Source organism: Mixophyes fleayi, chromosome 5 (genome assembly GCF_038048845.1).
Source record: "Mixophyes fleayi isolate aMixFle1 chromosome 5, aMixFle1.hap1, whole genome shotgun sequence".
Classification (NCBI taxonomy): domain Eukaryota; kingdom Metazoa; phylum Chordata; class Amphibia; order Anura; family Limnodynastidae; genus Mixophyes; species Mixophyes fleayi.
Window position 1 is genome coordinate 230,826,847 of NC_134406.1, and position 15,611 is coordinate 230,842,457.

Below are 15,611 nucleotides of genomic sequence, written 5' to 3' on the forward strand. Positions count from 1 at the left end.
GCTCTTTCAGCTATCAATAGGTTGTCTACTGGCAAAGCATGCTGGGGCTTGTAGTTTCACAACACCTGGAGGGCCGCAGGTTGGACAGGCCTGAGCTACAGTTTACCTCAGACTCCTGACTGAAATAATGGAGAATCCATCTGCTGCTTCCTTCCCTTCCTTGTCATTGGCAGCTAAGTACCCCATTGGGGGAAGTTGTTTTTGATATAAGTCAGCAGAGTTATATATGTATTATATTTGTATATATATATTTACACAGGGCATATCTATAACTAGACTATCTGCACTTAGGTGAATTTTCACAATCTCTTCCACTTTTACATTATTATTACCACAGATATTTATATTTCTGTTTTGAGTCAGAACTAGTAATTTTTTTTTATAATTTTTTTATATATTTTTCTGTGTGAAAGTTGCCTAATCTGTATTTCTTTAAAAAATGTCTGATAAGAACAAGAATTCTTGTGCAGAATTTTATACCTGTTCAAAATGCTCTGTCAAATTACCTGTGGGGCAATCAGACCAGGGGGCTGTTTGTGCTCATTGTCAAACTGTCCTCAGCAGCTAAGTACCTCACTGGGGAATGACTAGTTAATGAGGTTCCTTGTGGTAATATAGAGAAGACTGTCACATATATATGCCAGGTTCAAAACAAAAGTGATTATACTATCTATTATTTGTGTGGTTTGATTGTTTATGGCTTGTCTGTTTATTTTAAATCATATATAGTGGTTAAAAACTGAGGAGGAGCATGTCATTTTCATATAGGACTGCTCCCCCTTCACAAATTAGTATGTATGGCAGTAGACTGTGTGTGTCTGACAGGCTGCTTTCTATCTGTGAGTACTCTGTCCTAGACATGGTTCTGGAGGGATGAGTACCTTACATCAGTTTTGCTTTACACATATCTGTACAAATAGATATCTGTAGAATATTTACAAACCTTTACTAATTCCTTCACATAGTTATCAACTTATTGTTGAGATTCTTCTATTGTGAGGATTATTCTATTATATATACAAACACAAGATTGTGTTGGGGAGTACAACTCTGGGTTTATCCCTGTAGAGTTAGGAGATATGCATGTGTATTTATATAAACTCATAGTGCTATGTATACGCACTTAACTGAAAGTCTTTCTCTGTTTAGTCCGGAACTGGACAGTATGATTAGCCAAGCAACCAGAGGTAAAAGTACTTTCCTGCCGGTGAATGTCCCTACACCACGAACTCTGTTTGTTTGGTCTTTTTGTAAATCCTTTCGTGAGAACACGGGCTATAAAGGTCAGCCCTCCAATAGAGGTAGACCTCTTGCAAAACGTGGACAGTCGCAAACGGGTATAGATGCTTCCTCCAAAAGACGTCCAGATTCCAAGATCTCCCAAGAATAAAAAAAAATAATCTGCATGACAGGACCTTCCTCTCCTCACGACTGCGAGGGGTAGGGGATCGCCTACAAATATCAGTGGGAGGCGTCCACCTGAGATATTTGGGGCTTGGGGATCATGTCCATAGTGGCAGTAACACTGGGGGTTTTATTGAAACCTGTTCTTGCTGCCCAAACAGAGCGGTTCATTTCGATCAATTCTAAACCTCAAAGTCTAAACCAACATCTACGAGTAGATAAGTTTCGGATGGGATCAGTCCGCTCAGTTCTCAACGGATTGGAACTCTAGGAATTTCTGGTGTCGATAGACATTCAGGTCGCCTATTTGCAGGTTCCCATTTGGGAGGGTTATCAATCCTTCCTTTGTTTTTACAGTAGGAAGCTCCCATTATCATTTCAGGGCGTTCCCCTTTGGTTTTTCACAGTCCAGAGAGTTTTCACAAAGATTATGGCAATAATAATGACACGTTTACGTGCCTTGGGAGTGAACATTATTCCGCAGTTGGACTATTTTCTCGTCAAAGCCTTATCAGGTCCTTTTCTTTATCAGCATCTGATCCCGTCTATTCGAATTCTGGAGAAACATGATTGGATAATCAATTATTCCAGATCCCAGTTGATGCCCTCACAGAGGATGAGGTTTCTAGGATTAATTATGGACACCAGTCTTCAGAAGATCATTCTCCAGAACCTTCTCTACAGATCTATACAACTCTCTGTACGGTTAATCTTGAGTCACCCTTGTTCTTCCATGCACTTGGGCATGGGGATTCTAGGGTTGATGGTATCGACGTACAAAACCCTTGCATATGGTCGTTTCCACTCTCGTACGTTCTAGTGGAATCTACTAAGACAATGGTCAGATCCCCCTTTTTCATCTGGAGACCCAACAGATCAGACGCTCCAGGGAGACTCGTCAACCTCTGAAATGGTGGCTAGTTCAAGAACTTCTGATGATGGGCCGATCTTTTGTCCTGTGGTCTTGGATCCTGGTGACCACAGATGCCAGTTTGAAGGGCTGGGGAGCAGTTGTTCTCCAACTTTATCTCCAGGGTCTTTGGGCAGACAGGGAGGCTCTTCAGCCCATAGGGGTTCTCGAGCTTAGAGCCATGCTGTTAGCCCTCCAGGGAGCTCAGTCTCTGCTTTAAGGAAAACCAGTCCACCTCCAGTCCGTCAATGCCACTGCAGTGGCATATGTAAATTGCCAAGGAGGAACAAGAAGTGCAGGAGCTATGCAAGTAGCGGAACAGGTCTTCTTGTGGGCTGAGAAATTCGTTCCAGCGATTTCGGCAGTGTTTATTCCCGGAGTGTCAACTGGAAGCGGATTATCTCTGCAGGCATGCAATTCTTCAGAGGGAATGGGAACTGCATCCTCAGGTGTTTCAGGAGTTAGTCTGGAAATGGGGCGTACCAGATCTGGATCTAATGGCATCCAGACACAATCACTGGGTTTTAAGATTCTGCGCAAGAACCAGAGTTTCTCTGGCTGTGGCGGTGGCTGTAATGTCCATGAGGTGGAACTCCTGTTTAGGATCTCTCTTTCCACCAATTTCGATGATCCCTCTGTTTCTAAGGCGAGTACGGTTGGAAGGACTTCCAGTCATTCTGGTGGCACCGAATTGGCCCAGGCGGCTCTGATTCGTCAACATCTTGCTTATGGTGTTAGGGTCAGGTTGGGCTCTTCCTCTCAGGCCCGATCTTCTCCGTCAAGAACCATTTACACATACGGACTTACCTCGGCTGACTTTAATAGTGTGGCTGTTGAAGCCGACCTCTGGTGGTTGAGGAGGTTCTCTTCCAGGGTAGTGGAGACCCTCTTTGCTCAGAAGCCGGTATCAGCTAAGATCTATCACAGGGAATGGAGGTTCTATATACAGTTGTGTGAGAAGAAGTGTCATAACCCTGTGTCTTTCAGATTAGCCGTTTTGTGGCCTTTCTTCAAGATGGGTTGGAGATGGGACTAAGACTGAGTTCTTTGAAAGTTCAGGTCTCTGCGCATTTCTTTTTTCTTTCAGCACCGGTTGGCTTTCCTCCCTGACGTTTGTACTTCCCTTCAGGTGGTGTTTCATGTTCAGCCTTCCCATGTTCCTCCGTTGGCCCAGTGGGATTTGAACTTGTGTATTGAGGTTCTTCAGCGGCCTCCATTCAAACCCCTGGAGTTGACTGATCTGCGGTTCTTGACGTGGAAGGTGGTGTTTTTGTTGGCCATTGCATCTACGAATCTGGTGTACCATGAGGATAGGGTGATTCATAGGACCGTACCTACTTTCTTGCCTAGAGTGGTTCCGTCACGCTCAAACTATTATCGTTATTACGGTAATAGTGCGCGTAATTACCGTTATTACGGTAATTCTAATGCCAGCTTTGAAACAAGAAGAGTCAGGAGCAATCTTAGTTGTGAACTATTTAAGTGCCAACTCCATGCACCTTCATACAACCCCATGGTAGCAGTGTCCCACAGATGGAATCAGAGAAAGAGATTTAACATAAGTACAAAAATCTTCTTTTTTTTTTTTTTTTTTATTAAAGCCTGAAGTGTATGCTCCAAATCTCCCAATTCTTTGCAAAATATTGTGCTGGAGGGTCTTTTGACACTTCCCTAAAGGAAAAGTACCCATTTCTCTTCATTCCCCGTAGCCATAAGTCCCCTTAGGGGGATAAGGGTCTTCAGGTTCAGTGTATATCTGCTCAATTTTCTATAGTGGACATTTTTTATTTTTTCAATTGCTAATAGTGCAGAATAGTTGGTGTTTTACAGTCTAGAATAATAAAGCAAACATCTGATTAGTTGCTGTGGGCATCACTAACTTTTCTTCCGTAACCTGTGGAACAGTTTTCATAACATGTCCCTGACTATAGCAACGTGTCTTGTTTTTCTGTCCTGTCCACTGATCACTGTCTCAATTGAATGATACCCATATCACAAAGAAGAACTATTCATCACTATATGGATTGGATAAGGAGCTATTACACACTCTATTGGACTTGTATACTACTATTTGGACTTATGCAATGTTCGTCCTATTTATTCTGCTTTAGGTAGCGCCATATGATGTTTACCCTTTTATATTTGGATGTATTTATGCTTTTGGTCTTGGGTGACATTCCAGGTTCACGTCTTAGGCAGCTACCTTTTGGAGTACTCTGGGTTCTACAACAATTTTTTTGGTTATTGTTAGACCTTTTATTAAGTTTATGCATATATTCATTTTAATCTGCTAATAGCCTCCCATCGGACATACCTATGTACGATTGTACTGGAATGTTAGTTTCAAATAGTTATATTTACTTGAGACTCTGGTAGAGAGTGGAGATGTCTGTACAATTCAGAGAAAAGTATTTTTTGTATATACAAATTAGCAATGATTTACAGTGAAAACTTGTATGGACTATATGATAAATGAGTGAAAGATTTTATGGCTCTTAAGTATACGGTCTGGCAGACTATTAATGTAGTTGGGATAATATTTTATATTCAGAACTTTACAGTGATTATTCCAGGTTGAGTTTCATATTTTATGATCAGGCATAATCTCTGAACTACTGGAGCAAGCTTATTTTAGGACTTCATGCTCTATTTGCTTGCACAGAGTAGGTGATGTAAGCCCTGAGTTTCTGTCACAGGGGAACTGATATGTACCAGAAATACTGCAGTAAAAGATAGAATGGATTACAAAAACTAAATTCAAAAAAGGTGAAAAATATATTTAAAAACAAACAACTCCTCATCATAAGCCCACAAGAAGATCGTGTCATGGGCTGTCAAGACCCCAACTTTTCAGCAGTTGTCATTCCAAGCACAACCCCTGGCCCTATTGTAGCGTTATGGACCGTTTGTTAATGAGCACAAATACTAACAGGTTGACACTGGCTAAGCAACAGGATATCATCTCTTTGTCTTATTCGCTATATATGTGGGTCAGGATTGACTAAAAAGGGGTTGTCCAATAGTGATCAAACCCTTTAAATATGTAAATACTTTTGTTCTTGTTACTGATTTAGACCATGTTAAAGCGTCACATACTTGGAGACCTTGGTCATTAAGCTTTGATATGAGTATCTGGGGTTTCAAGAGACGTGTGGAAGTTGCTATGAATTATCATGGAAAGTGTATTTTTCATAATTTTGCACATTGCTCCATATGCATGTAAACTTATAAAAAGTAATTTCTTATCGCCCCATATCACTTCTAAACGTTGACCTTAAGATATATGCTAAAATTCTCGCGAATAGGGTTAATTCTGTGCTCCCCAGGCTAATACACCTAGATCAAGTCGGGTTTGTCCCGGGTAGACAAGCTGCGGACAACACAAGGCGGATCATAGATTTTATTCAAAATATTAATGACAACAAACAACACTCTCTCCTCATGTCACTCGACGCGGAGAAGGCATTTGACCGCGTTGGCTGGCCCTTCATGATGCAGGCTTTGGCTGCGTATGGCTTCCAAGACCGCTTTCTCAAAGGGGTGTCAGCCCTGTACCATAACCCATCGACTTCGGTCCAGGTGAGCGGAGACTCCTCTCCATCTTTTATTATCCGAAACGGAACACGACAAGGGTGTCCTCTATCTCCCCTTCTATTTGCCTTGGTGATAGAACCCTTAGCCACGAGAATCCGTATAAATCCTAATATAACAGGGATACAACTGCCTTCCAGTGCCCATAAGATAGCCCTCTATGCAGACAAAATTCTCCTCACCCTAACTAACCCTTTAACCTCTCTCCCCAACCTATTTCAAGAGCTTGAAATCTTTTCCACAATATCAAACTTTAAGATAAACACAGCCAAAACAGATATCCTTGACCTCCATATTCCCCCTAAGTTAAAGAAACTCCTAGAATTAAATTTCCCCTTTCACTGGAATTCCGAACACATAAGATACTTGGGCATAGCCCTTACCAGAAAGGTGGAAGATATCTACCAGGCTAATTACCCCCCTCTCATAGCCTGTATAAGAAAAGACTTAAAAGCATGGGATAAACTCATGATATCCTGGGTGGGAAGGATAACGTCTGTGAAAATGAACTTGCTCCCAAGGTTATTATACCTTTTCCACACTCTCCCTATCAGGGTCCCCCCCTCTATCCTAAAAAAGTTACAAACATTAATAATGCAGTTTATATGGTCGAACAAGAGACCCAGGATATCTGCTCGCATTCTACAGCGCTCTCCCGCTGCGGGTGGTCTTGGCATCCCTAGCATCCGCAATTACTATTATGCTGCGAGGCTGGCTCAGTGTGTACAATGGCACTCTCCCCCTGGAACTAGGATATGGGTGGACATAGAGTCAGACATACTGGGTGGCCCACCGATCTGCTCTGTACTATGGCTACCAGCTACACAGCGCCCAGTCTCTGTCCGAGCCCATCCAGTTCTGGCCCTGTCTTTATCAATTTGGTCTAGATGCAATCGCTTAGCTTCCCTCTCTCCTACCCCTTCGATTCTAGTACCTTTGTGGTCTAACCCAGCCTTTACGCCCGGATTATCTCGCTCTATGTATATGAAATGGGCAGGTGAGGGCAAGCTGCTGTTACTCAATCATATAACCAGAACAGCATTATTTCCACAATTCTCAGAGTTAGTTGAACAGTGTGGCTTTGCTCCGAGACAGTTCCATCAGTATCTTCAGATTAGGCACTACCACCAAACAGTCAAGGCTCAACTCTCTTCCAGGCCATCCACCACATTTGAGAATCTATGTCTTTCGGGCCCAGCCTCCAAAGGTCTCATTTCTATTCTATATAATACTTTACTTCCTGTCACTCCGCCTGTTAAGGATCGCTTTCAGGCGCAGTGGGAGGCTGACCTGGGGACTGTACTGGATGAGGAAGAATGGTCGGATGTATTTGATGGCACGGCTCACTGTTCTATAAATGTCCGCATTAAAGAAAATGCTAACAAACTGTTGCACAGATGGTATTATGTCCCCTCGAGATTACAAAAAATATACCCACAGACCAGCGCTGATTGTTGGAGAAACTGTGGTCAGACGGGAACATTCATGCATATATGGTGGGACTGTCCGGGGATCCGCCCATACTGGGCAGCAGTTCTTGCTCTAGCCTCAACAATCCTAAATGCCCACATACCACCTGACCCTAAGCACATCTTACTGCCACTACCCATTCCAGACCTTACTAGATCTGCTCACAAACTCTTTAGGCACATCATCAGTGCTGCCATATGTCAAATAGTGGCCTCTTGGAAAAGCTCCACACCACCAACACTCCAGATGGTCTGCAGTCGGATCTGGCACACTTACCAGATGGAGCACATTACTAGTGTGCTGAGGGGCTCCTCCGTCTCCTTCTACAAAACTTGGACCCCATGGGCCATGTATCACAATCAATCTCCACTTCAGTTCTAGTGGAAAGATATTCCTAAGCAAACATACTTGTTCTCTTACTGGATGCGTGAATCACTTACACCCCCCCCCCCCCCCCCCCCCCGTCCCTCCCTTTGGTCCCTGTATACCCCCCCCCCCTTTTTATACCCTTCAAACTTGAAAAGTTAAAATAACATCTTTGCAATATTAGATAGATAAATATACATTTATCTCCCAAGTGCGAGAGAACCTGTTGTATGTAAACATGTGTTATTTATTTCTGTTTAACCTCTCGAGATTCTGTAATGCATTTTCTATGGGAAAGGATGTTTCTAACAAAAAGTTAAAAAAAAAAAAAAAAAGAAAGTAATTTCTTCAAAGTTTTCATATACTGAAAGAAAGCACTACCTGTCCCAAAAAAACGACATGAGATTAATTGGCTAGGCTTAAAATAAAAAAGAAAAAAGAAAGTAGTTTTCAATGAGACGGGCACAATGGAAAATTGGTTGGTTGTTCTGCACTTTGTCTGTGACAAATGGAACAACAATAAATTATAATGTTTTGTGATTTTTCTGTGTACCAAGCAATGTTTTAAGTCTGCGGTACTGTGTATGCTGAAAATGTGTATCAGGACTTTGAGTAAATTCACACATGTACATTACTGTTTTAGAGCAAGAGATTGGACAATACACATGATGTAGACCAACCAACGACCAATGCCTCTAAGGAAAACATCCCCCCAAACAGACAGATGCAGAGAGAAGCTGCAAAGTTGAAGCACACAGGAGGTAGGATCTGGACCGTGTGTGCGTGTGTGTCCTGACTAGATACCCCACACTTCCTGCTGGGTGGCATGTGTGATAAACATAGACTGGCATTTATCATAGTCATTCCTTAGACCGTCTCATCTTTCTTTTCTCTGGCACAGCTGAACTAACGTTGCTAAGCTCCCAGGCATAACATTAATGCAAATGCTTTTTTGTACTGAAAAACTGATTTTACTGATACTTAGTCATCCAATAAATCTGGGTAAAAATGACATGGTTTCCAATTACATTAATTTAATTCACAAACATGGTCGAAGAAACAGAAAATGTGTATAGTCAGGGGATTCATGACTAGATTTTTTTCAGATTATGAATTATAAAATATGCATTTCTGCTTTATTGATATACCTTAAAATTGGAAAGTTCCAAAACTATTACTCCACTAGCGAAATATTTAAAATATAAAATTTGAAAACACTAAACATTGCATTAAGGAACCACTGTTAAAATGGCAGACTGTTACTGCCAAGTCACGTCACTACTCTCTTAGAAATATATAATTATTATTTTTTCACATTAATATGGTATGTGCAATATGATACAATAAAGTTATTTTCAATCTTTTGTGTTTTTGTTCCGTGATCGAAGACCCACAGATTTCATCGGGATGATATGTTTACATATTTCTTATATGCAATAACATCCACACAATTTGTTACTCAAACCAAGAGCCTTAATAAAATTATCCTTAGTGCTGACACTATTTTTTATATATTGTCAGGAGACAGTTAATTCTTCTCCTGCAATATTATCATATGTCCACAAAGGTGCAATCAACCCATCTAAACTAGTAATAAGAATCACTGCAATTCATTAGGCAACAAATCACAAAAGATTGTCTTCAATAAAAGACTGTCACGACACAGTTGCCTGGCTATTTTGATTAGAGGGTTAATGTTTCTCTCTCTACTAGGTAACAATTATTTAATATCTGAAAATACTAGATTTGCACCACGCTAAGCATTGGATTGAATACATTCTCCTTTTGGTTAAGGGCTACAGCTGTGTAATTAACTAGTCTGCCTCAGAGTCAATGGCTATGCTGTAGATTTTTGATTATATTGTATTGCTTTTATGGTTTATCTCTCTCTCTCTGTTCGATAACAATTGTTCTATTAGTAGACAATGCTAGCTAAAGCACCTCACTGAGCATGCTTTGTTGTATTCCCCTTTTGGTTACAATCTACAACTGTATAAAAAACTAGTCTGCCTCATAGTCACTAGCTGTGCTATAATAACTGGATGTATTGTATTGCTATTTGCATTTGAACACACATATACAACGTTCCACACTCATTCTATTAAATCATTTTAGTATTCTTCCCTAGTTGCCCAGTATAATAGCCAGCAACAGAGTAATCAGATTGTTAGTATAAATGTAATTATTGAGTAAGCAAAGTGGCGTTTCGCTAGATGCTTTTTCAAGATCAACCTATGGTTAGATCTGACAAGCCATTTATAGTGCCAGGCCACACCCCCTTAATTCGATATTCACTCCTCTTTGGAGACGCTTGTTAGCAACTGATTCTCTATTGGTCTTTTCAGTGTGGGACTGATTTTCGCACATTCATTGGAGCATTCGTTTGAAAGACTGCAATTCCAGCCTATAGCATTGATTGTCCTGACTGAAAGCCTCCTCTATTAATTCACGCTTGTGTTTACATTCAAGGTTACACATATTGGAACTAATATTAGTTTGTTATAACTACGGTTAAGTTATATTGACCTTCCATAGACTCCATTTGTAAATATGATACATTTATTGATCCTCAGATCGTCAAGAAATTGTCCATGTCAATTGAATTATGTGGGCATGACGAGTAGACCTTTTAAAAACGTGTTTTAGAACATGTGAGAAACATTAAGAATGCAGAAAGAGACAGGAAGAATTCTAAGCAACTTACTACGGTTGCTAGACAACTCCTCAAGTATCATGATGGCAATCCAAAATTTCCACAGGCATATGCGATGGAACAGGTCAATATGGGCATTAGATGAGGTGACCTCCAACGAGAACTCTTGAAAAGGGAGACAAGAAAAATGTTCTATTTTGGAGCTTGACACCGCATGGCCTTAATGACCATAATAATTATACTGCTTTTCTATAGTATTATTACTTCAGTATAGGTAATGCACATAATAATTGTACTGCCTTTTCATAATCTCATTACATCAATGTTATTAACAAAACTGTACATATAGCTCTATTGATCCCCATTGAGGGGTATGACAGTTATATTAGTAATAGTCCTTGTAGTTCATCAATAGTGGATGACAAATTAATTTATAGGCCTGAATTATCATAATATGAGAGAATCTCTATTTATCACTTTAGTTTATGATATCATTTTTATATTTTCACAGCCTTTTTTCACTTTTTGTTTCACATGTTAAAAGCACTCAGTTTTATCCCTTGTCTATTATATCATGTATACTCATTCACTTTCATCAATGCAAACGCATCATGGTTCACTCTACCATTTTTGTAAAAATGACATGGTCCCTGTTACAAATACAAATGTGGGCCTCACAAATTAAATAGAGATAGATAATACAGACTTATAAACCTAGCAAAATTTAACTATGTTAACAGAACAACATAAACTTAAAGGATAATTCCACCTTAAAATAGTTTTTAACAAACATTACCCCCTCCTTCCAAATAGATAAGTTTTAGAAGAACCCCAGTGGGAGATGCTTCTCCAGCAGTTGACAATGTAGGAATATACCAGTGTAAATACCGCTGTGTTGGAATATAATATATAACGTACAGGCAAATAGAAACGCTATTGTGCCGATATTGGATACTAAGTTGGTACTGTCTGTACCACCCCTTGTGACATTGGTGGTCCACAGGGAACAAGCAGCAATTATAATGCTGACTGCTGCAAGTTCTTCCAAACCTTGCCTGAGACCCCCAGACTTCTGCTTGTGTTAAACAATATTTTAAGGGGTGGAATTATTCTTCAAAGCAGAATAATTGCTCCAGACCTAGTTATTTGGCTTTGCCAGTCAGTGGAGAAATTGATACAGCAGCCGGTGTACATTAGTTTGGTTGTGTGTGTATGTTGGGCGGTGGGGATGGGGCTATATGGAACTAAGTGTAATATATTTCATTAACAATTGCTTTTACTAATATATTGTCAAATTATTAATTAAAAGTTTGTTTGGCATACAAAATTTACCTGTGCTTTCTTGTTCATCCATATTTGTTAAAAAAACAAAAACTTACTCATCCAATCTTTTTCAACTCACAATCTTTCAGATACTGGATATGGTTTAAGTTTGCCTCTTGGAGAAGATTATGAGCGTAAAAAACACAAGCTCAAGGAAGAATTGCGTCAAGATTACCGAAAATACCTCACTCAGGTAGGAATGCGCTAATCAACATTCTGCTTTGTGAGTTTAAAAGCAGCTTAGAAGTTTTTCAGAAATACTACACCATTGTGTTTTACAATGTCAGAATTACAACAATCTTGGCCTATAAGTATTCTCTAGGTCACACAATCATGTGTTTATGGTGTAGGAGAGTTAGTGCCATGTGGAAAGGTTGGGAGTCGCCCAAGGACAAAACAATTGGCTGTATCAGCAACCATTCACTTCAGCCTGTGTGATTTCAAGTTTTTCCAGGCTCTAATGCCTAGAAAACCAGCTGTTGTCAGTGGGAACAACTAGCTTTTGAACCACGAAAGACCCAGGCCCCCTGAAGTTCTGCAAGATGATGGGAATGGGGTTTATTGGCAAATTTGTATTTGCCTTCTAGTTTTCTAATAAAGGAGAAGTCACCTAAATCAAATATTTAATATTACATAGCCCCCTCTAACAGAAAGACAGAGTCCAATGTCAGGAACCCTGGTGTATGGGATATACTCCACACCAGTGGTGCGTTTCTGAACTAGCCAATAGGGAGCCCTCAGAGCGGGGGTTTGGAGACTGGTGGTTTGGTGTCTGGTCAATAGAATGGTGTTTCTTAATGCTGCTGGCTCATGAGGATAGCTCCAAAGATAAAATGTGGACAAATGTTACTGGTATATTTTACTCAACCTCAGCAGTGGGACCTTGGCCGAATGAAAGCGCCTTTATCTTAGAACCAGTGTTCTTTCTCTGTAGTAATGTTTCATTTATGTGTAATAGTTTGCTGTATCTTCCTGGCTTCTAGGGAAATGATCAGGCCAAACGAAAGGTAGGAGGCCTGCATTATGTTTTACGCTACAGTGTCTGTGAGTCTGTACACATTCGCTGACATAATAAGCTTGTGTGCAAGAACTAATAAAAAAATACTTGTATTTTGCTACTAATCTCAGTAGAGTCACTGTTCATTTGGTTTTATTTGCTTTTATATCTGGCTTAGACAGTGGCTGAAATACCTTTTGTTGCTAGTTTTTTTGTGCTGTGGTTTCGTATCACTTGTCCAGTCGCAATCTGTCTGTTGCACCCATTCATTTACCTATTCATTGGAAGCTCTGCTGCCCATTAGTGGTTGGGCTTATGATCACCATCATGTTTAATCAGTGTATTTCGCATTAAGCTGCATGATTAAACCATGCCTGTCTGCTTATTGATCACATATTATTTATTTTGTGTTTCTTAAGATCAGTCTGTTTGTATTGGCTTAAAATATTTGATTGTTTGATTGGAAATCCTGTTTGTTTGTTTTTTTTTTTTTTAAAAGTTTTATTTAATGGATTACCATAATATTTCATCCTTTTTATATTAACAGAGACTCATAAAATAATATTGTAGAGTGTATTAAAAAGTTATGAAATGTGAACAAATGGTAACGGGTGATGTTAATTTATGTGTATATTACTGCGAATAGTCTGACATGATACCATGTTCAGTGGGAGCACTTGGAGTATTTTCCCTTTTCTCTTTCAACCAAAATTAGAAATTGTGGCGTGAGCATTTAAAAAAAATTAGCAGGCCAGCAAGATTTGTGCATGCCCACACCCTCCATATGCGTACCTCCCAACATTTTATCGGGACAGAGTGTGCGTGAGATGGGGCATGGCCACATCACTTAGAGGTGTGTCCTCAGGGGACATGCCAATGATGAGCCAGTCCCTCCCCTAAAAACGCCCCTTCATTGGCACACACCTGCAGCTTATACGCTTGTCATTGAAGGGCCAACATTTAGTGGGACATTTCTCACAACGGTCCCTGAATCTGCACACAAGTCCTTTTATGTAGGACATTCCTCCCACCACAATCAGGACCGTTGGCAGACTGTGCTCTCTCCTACCTGGCCTTTCTGCTTGGGCAACCTGCTACTGCTGATGTCTTAATCTCTGATGCTGCTTGTCAGGATCCTGGAGTGTGGGGACCTTGTTTGGAAAAGGTAAAGGTGCTATTCACCTTCTGGAAAGCTGAGTACCGAGGGAGCAGTCTAAGCCTTCTTTCCCCCAACATGAAACCAATAAGCCCCATGATATATAGAATGCACTTCTTTTTTCAAGTGTCTGGAAGTGTAAGAATCCATTACAGATGCGCCACTGAATTGGGAAAACTGACACTATTAGCTGGTGTTGCGCTCCACACCGATAGAAGCAGGATACTTTTTTTATTTATTTTATTTATATTTTGATTGAATTCCTCCATTACTTTCCAGGCAGGGTCAATTGTTTAAGTGCCTTCTGGTGTCTATTAATAAAGATATTTTTCTTTTCAGAGTCCATATCCCATCAATTATCTGCCTTTATTTGTTTAATAGACAAAAAATTACTAATATATGTATAATAATAAAAATATTTATTTATATCTTATATGTTTATACAGTTGTATTTGTTGTTGTTTTTTTCTTCCGCCAATATTCCACTGTTTATGTGAATTTTTGAACACTAACATTTAATCTCATATTTTTATTTGTGTGCCTGAAAAATCAATTTTTATTCCTAATTACATGATGCAAACACTGGAATACCTGGTCACATGTTTCATGTAGAATACATCAGCAGCTAGTTTGGAAACAGTGTCCTATCATGTTCAAAACCTAGGCTTGTTGGCAGTTTAATTTAGACGTTTTTCATTGTCAGTAAATTTCAGATTAGGCATAGGCACTAAGTAGTTATACCAAAGACACCTTGGGTGTAATTCATCAGGAAAATGATCTCCACACTAAATATAATTAGACAATAACCAAGACAGGAAATTCAGTATCCACATTGCTTTATTACATGGCTATTCAACTGACAAGTTGGGTGTAACTCTGCAAGGGAACTCTGTACGCAAAAAACCTTAGTTGGCCATACTATGACATTTTTAGGTGTGTTTGACTGAGGTCAAATCATCTACTGCATTCATTCTTCAAAACTAGGGAAACGTGGGTGAGCTGTGTAGATGGACTGAGTGGAGCTAGAACAACCTGCAGCCAATCGGAGCCGTTGGCGTTACAGCAACAAGGAATATTTCACCTTAATCAGCCACTATGTGTCCATGTCAATAGGCAAGTTTAAAGTGGGAGGGGCTCAGCCAAAATGTAGCCAATTGGAGCATTGACAGCAGCACAAAGCAGTGATTAGGGAATCCTTTACTGGTGAAGGCAGATTGGGGTGTCTAAAGCATCTCAATAGGAAATAGAGTTCATATGTCCAACTTAGCATAATAGAATCCGAAAAATGTAGCACCGATTATTAATATTGTTTTGTGTGTGTTTTTTTTCATAAAGATCCAAAGGGTATGATAAAATGTTTGTCTGATGTGTGTTATAGATGAGTGTTTTGGTGCGTAAAAAGATAGAATTGTGGGTAGCAAATGTGACTTAGGTACACTGTTTAATACTAGTTTTTTTTATTAACATGTATCTGATTTTCTTCTCATTAGAAACACCCGAGAAGTACAGGAGAAGTAAACCCAGCCACTTATGGCATGTCTCTTCCAATTGGCGAGAGGCTGTCAGCCAAAGTATGTCCGCTGTTGGTCAGATCTGCTTTGTACTGCATTTATTATCCCCACAGTAGCACGAGATGAATTCTATACCTGTGTTCAGGAATGCATGTTGAACCACAAAATAACCATTCAGGAGAACATAGCGTTTGGTACATATGTACCTAAATAACCATCAGCAATTCAAT

The 15,611-nt window shown here is 39.9% G+C and overlaps 1 protein-coding gene across 4 annotated transcripts in view; it reads left to right on the forward strand.

Moving 5' to 3' along the window:
- CSPP1 (centrosome and spindle pole associated protein 1) overlaps nucleotides 1-15,611 on the forward strand; it is a 98,526-nt gene that overhangs the window by 7,729 nt on the left and 75,186 nt on the right. For 3 of the 4 annotated variants that reach the window (XM_075213608.1, XM_075213609.1, XM_075213611.1), the window contains exons 3-6: nucleotides 8,385-8,502; nucleotides 11,807-11,910; nucleotides 12,701-12,724; nucleotides 15,361-15,441. In XM_075213608.1, coding sequence (XP_075069709.1) covers nucleotides 8,385-8,502; nucleotides 11,807-11,910; nucleotides 12,701-12,724; nucleotides 15,361-15,441 — 327 coding nt within the window. The remainder of the gene's footprint in view (nucleotides 1-8,384; nucleotides 8,503-11,806; nucleotides 11,911-12,700; nucleotides 12,725-15,360; nucleotides 15,442-15,611) is intronic. The other variant, XM_075213610.1, reaches the window with a different exon arrangement.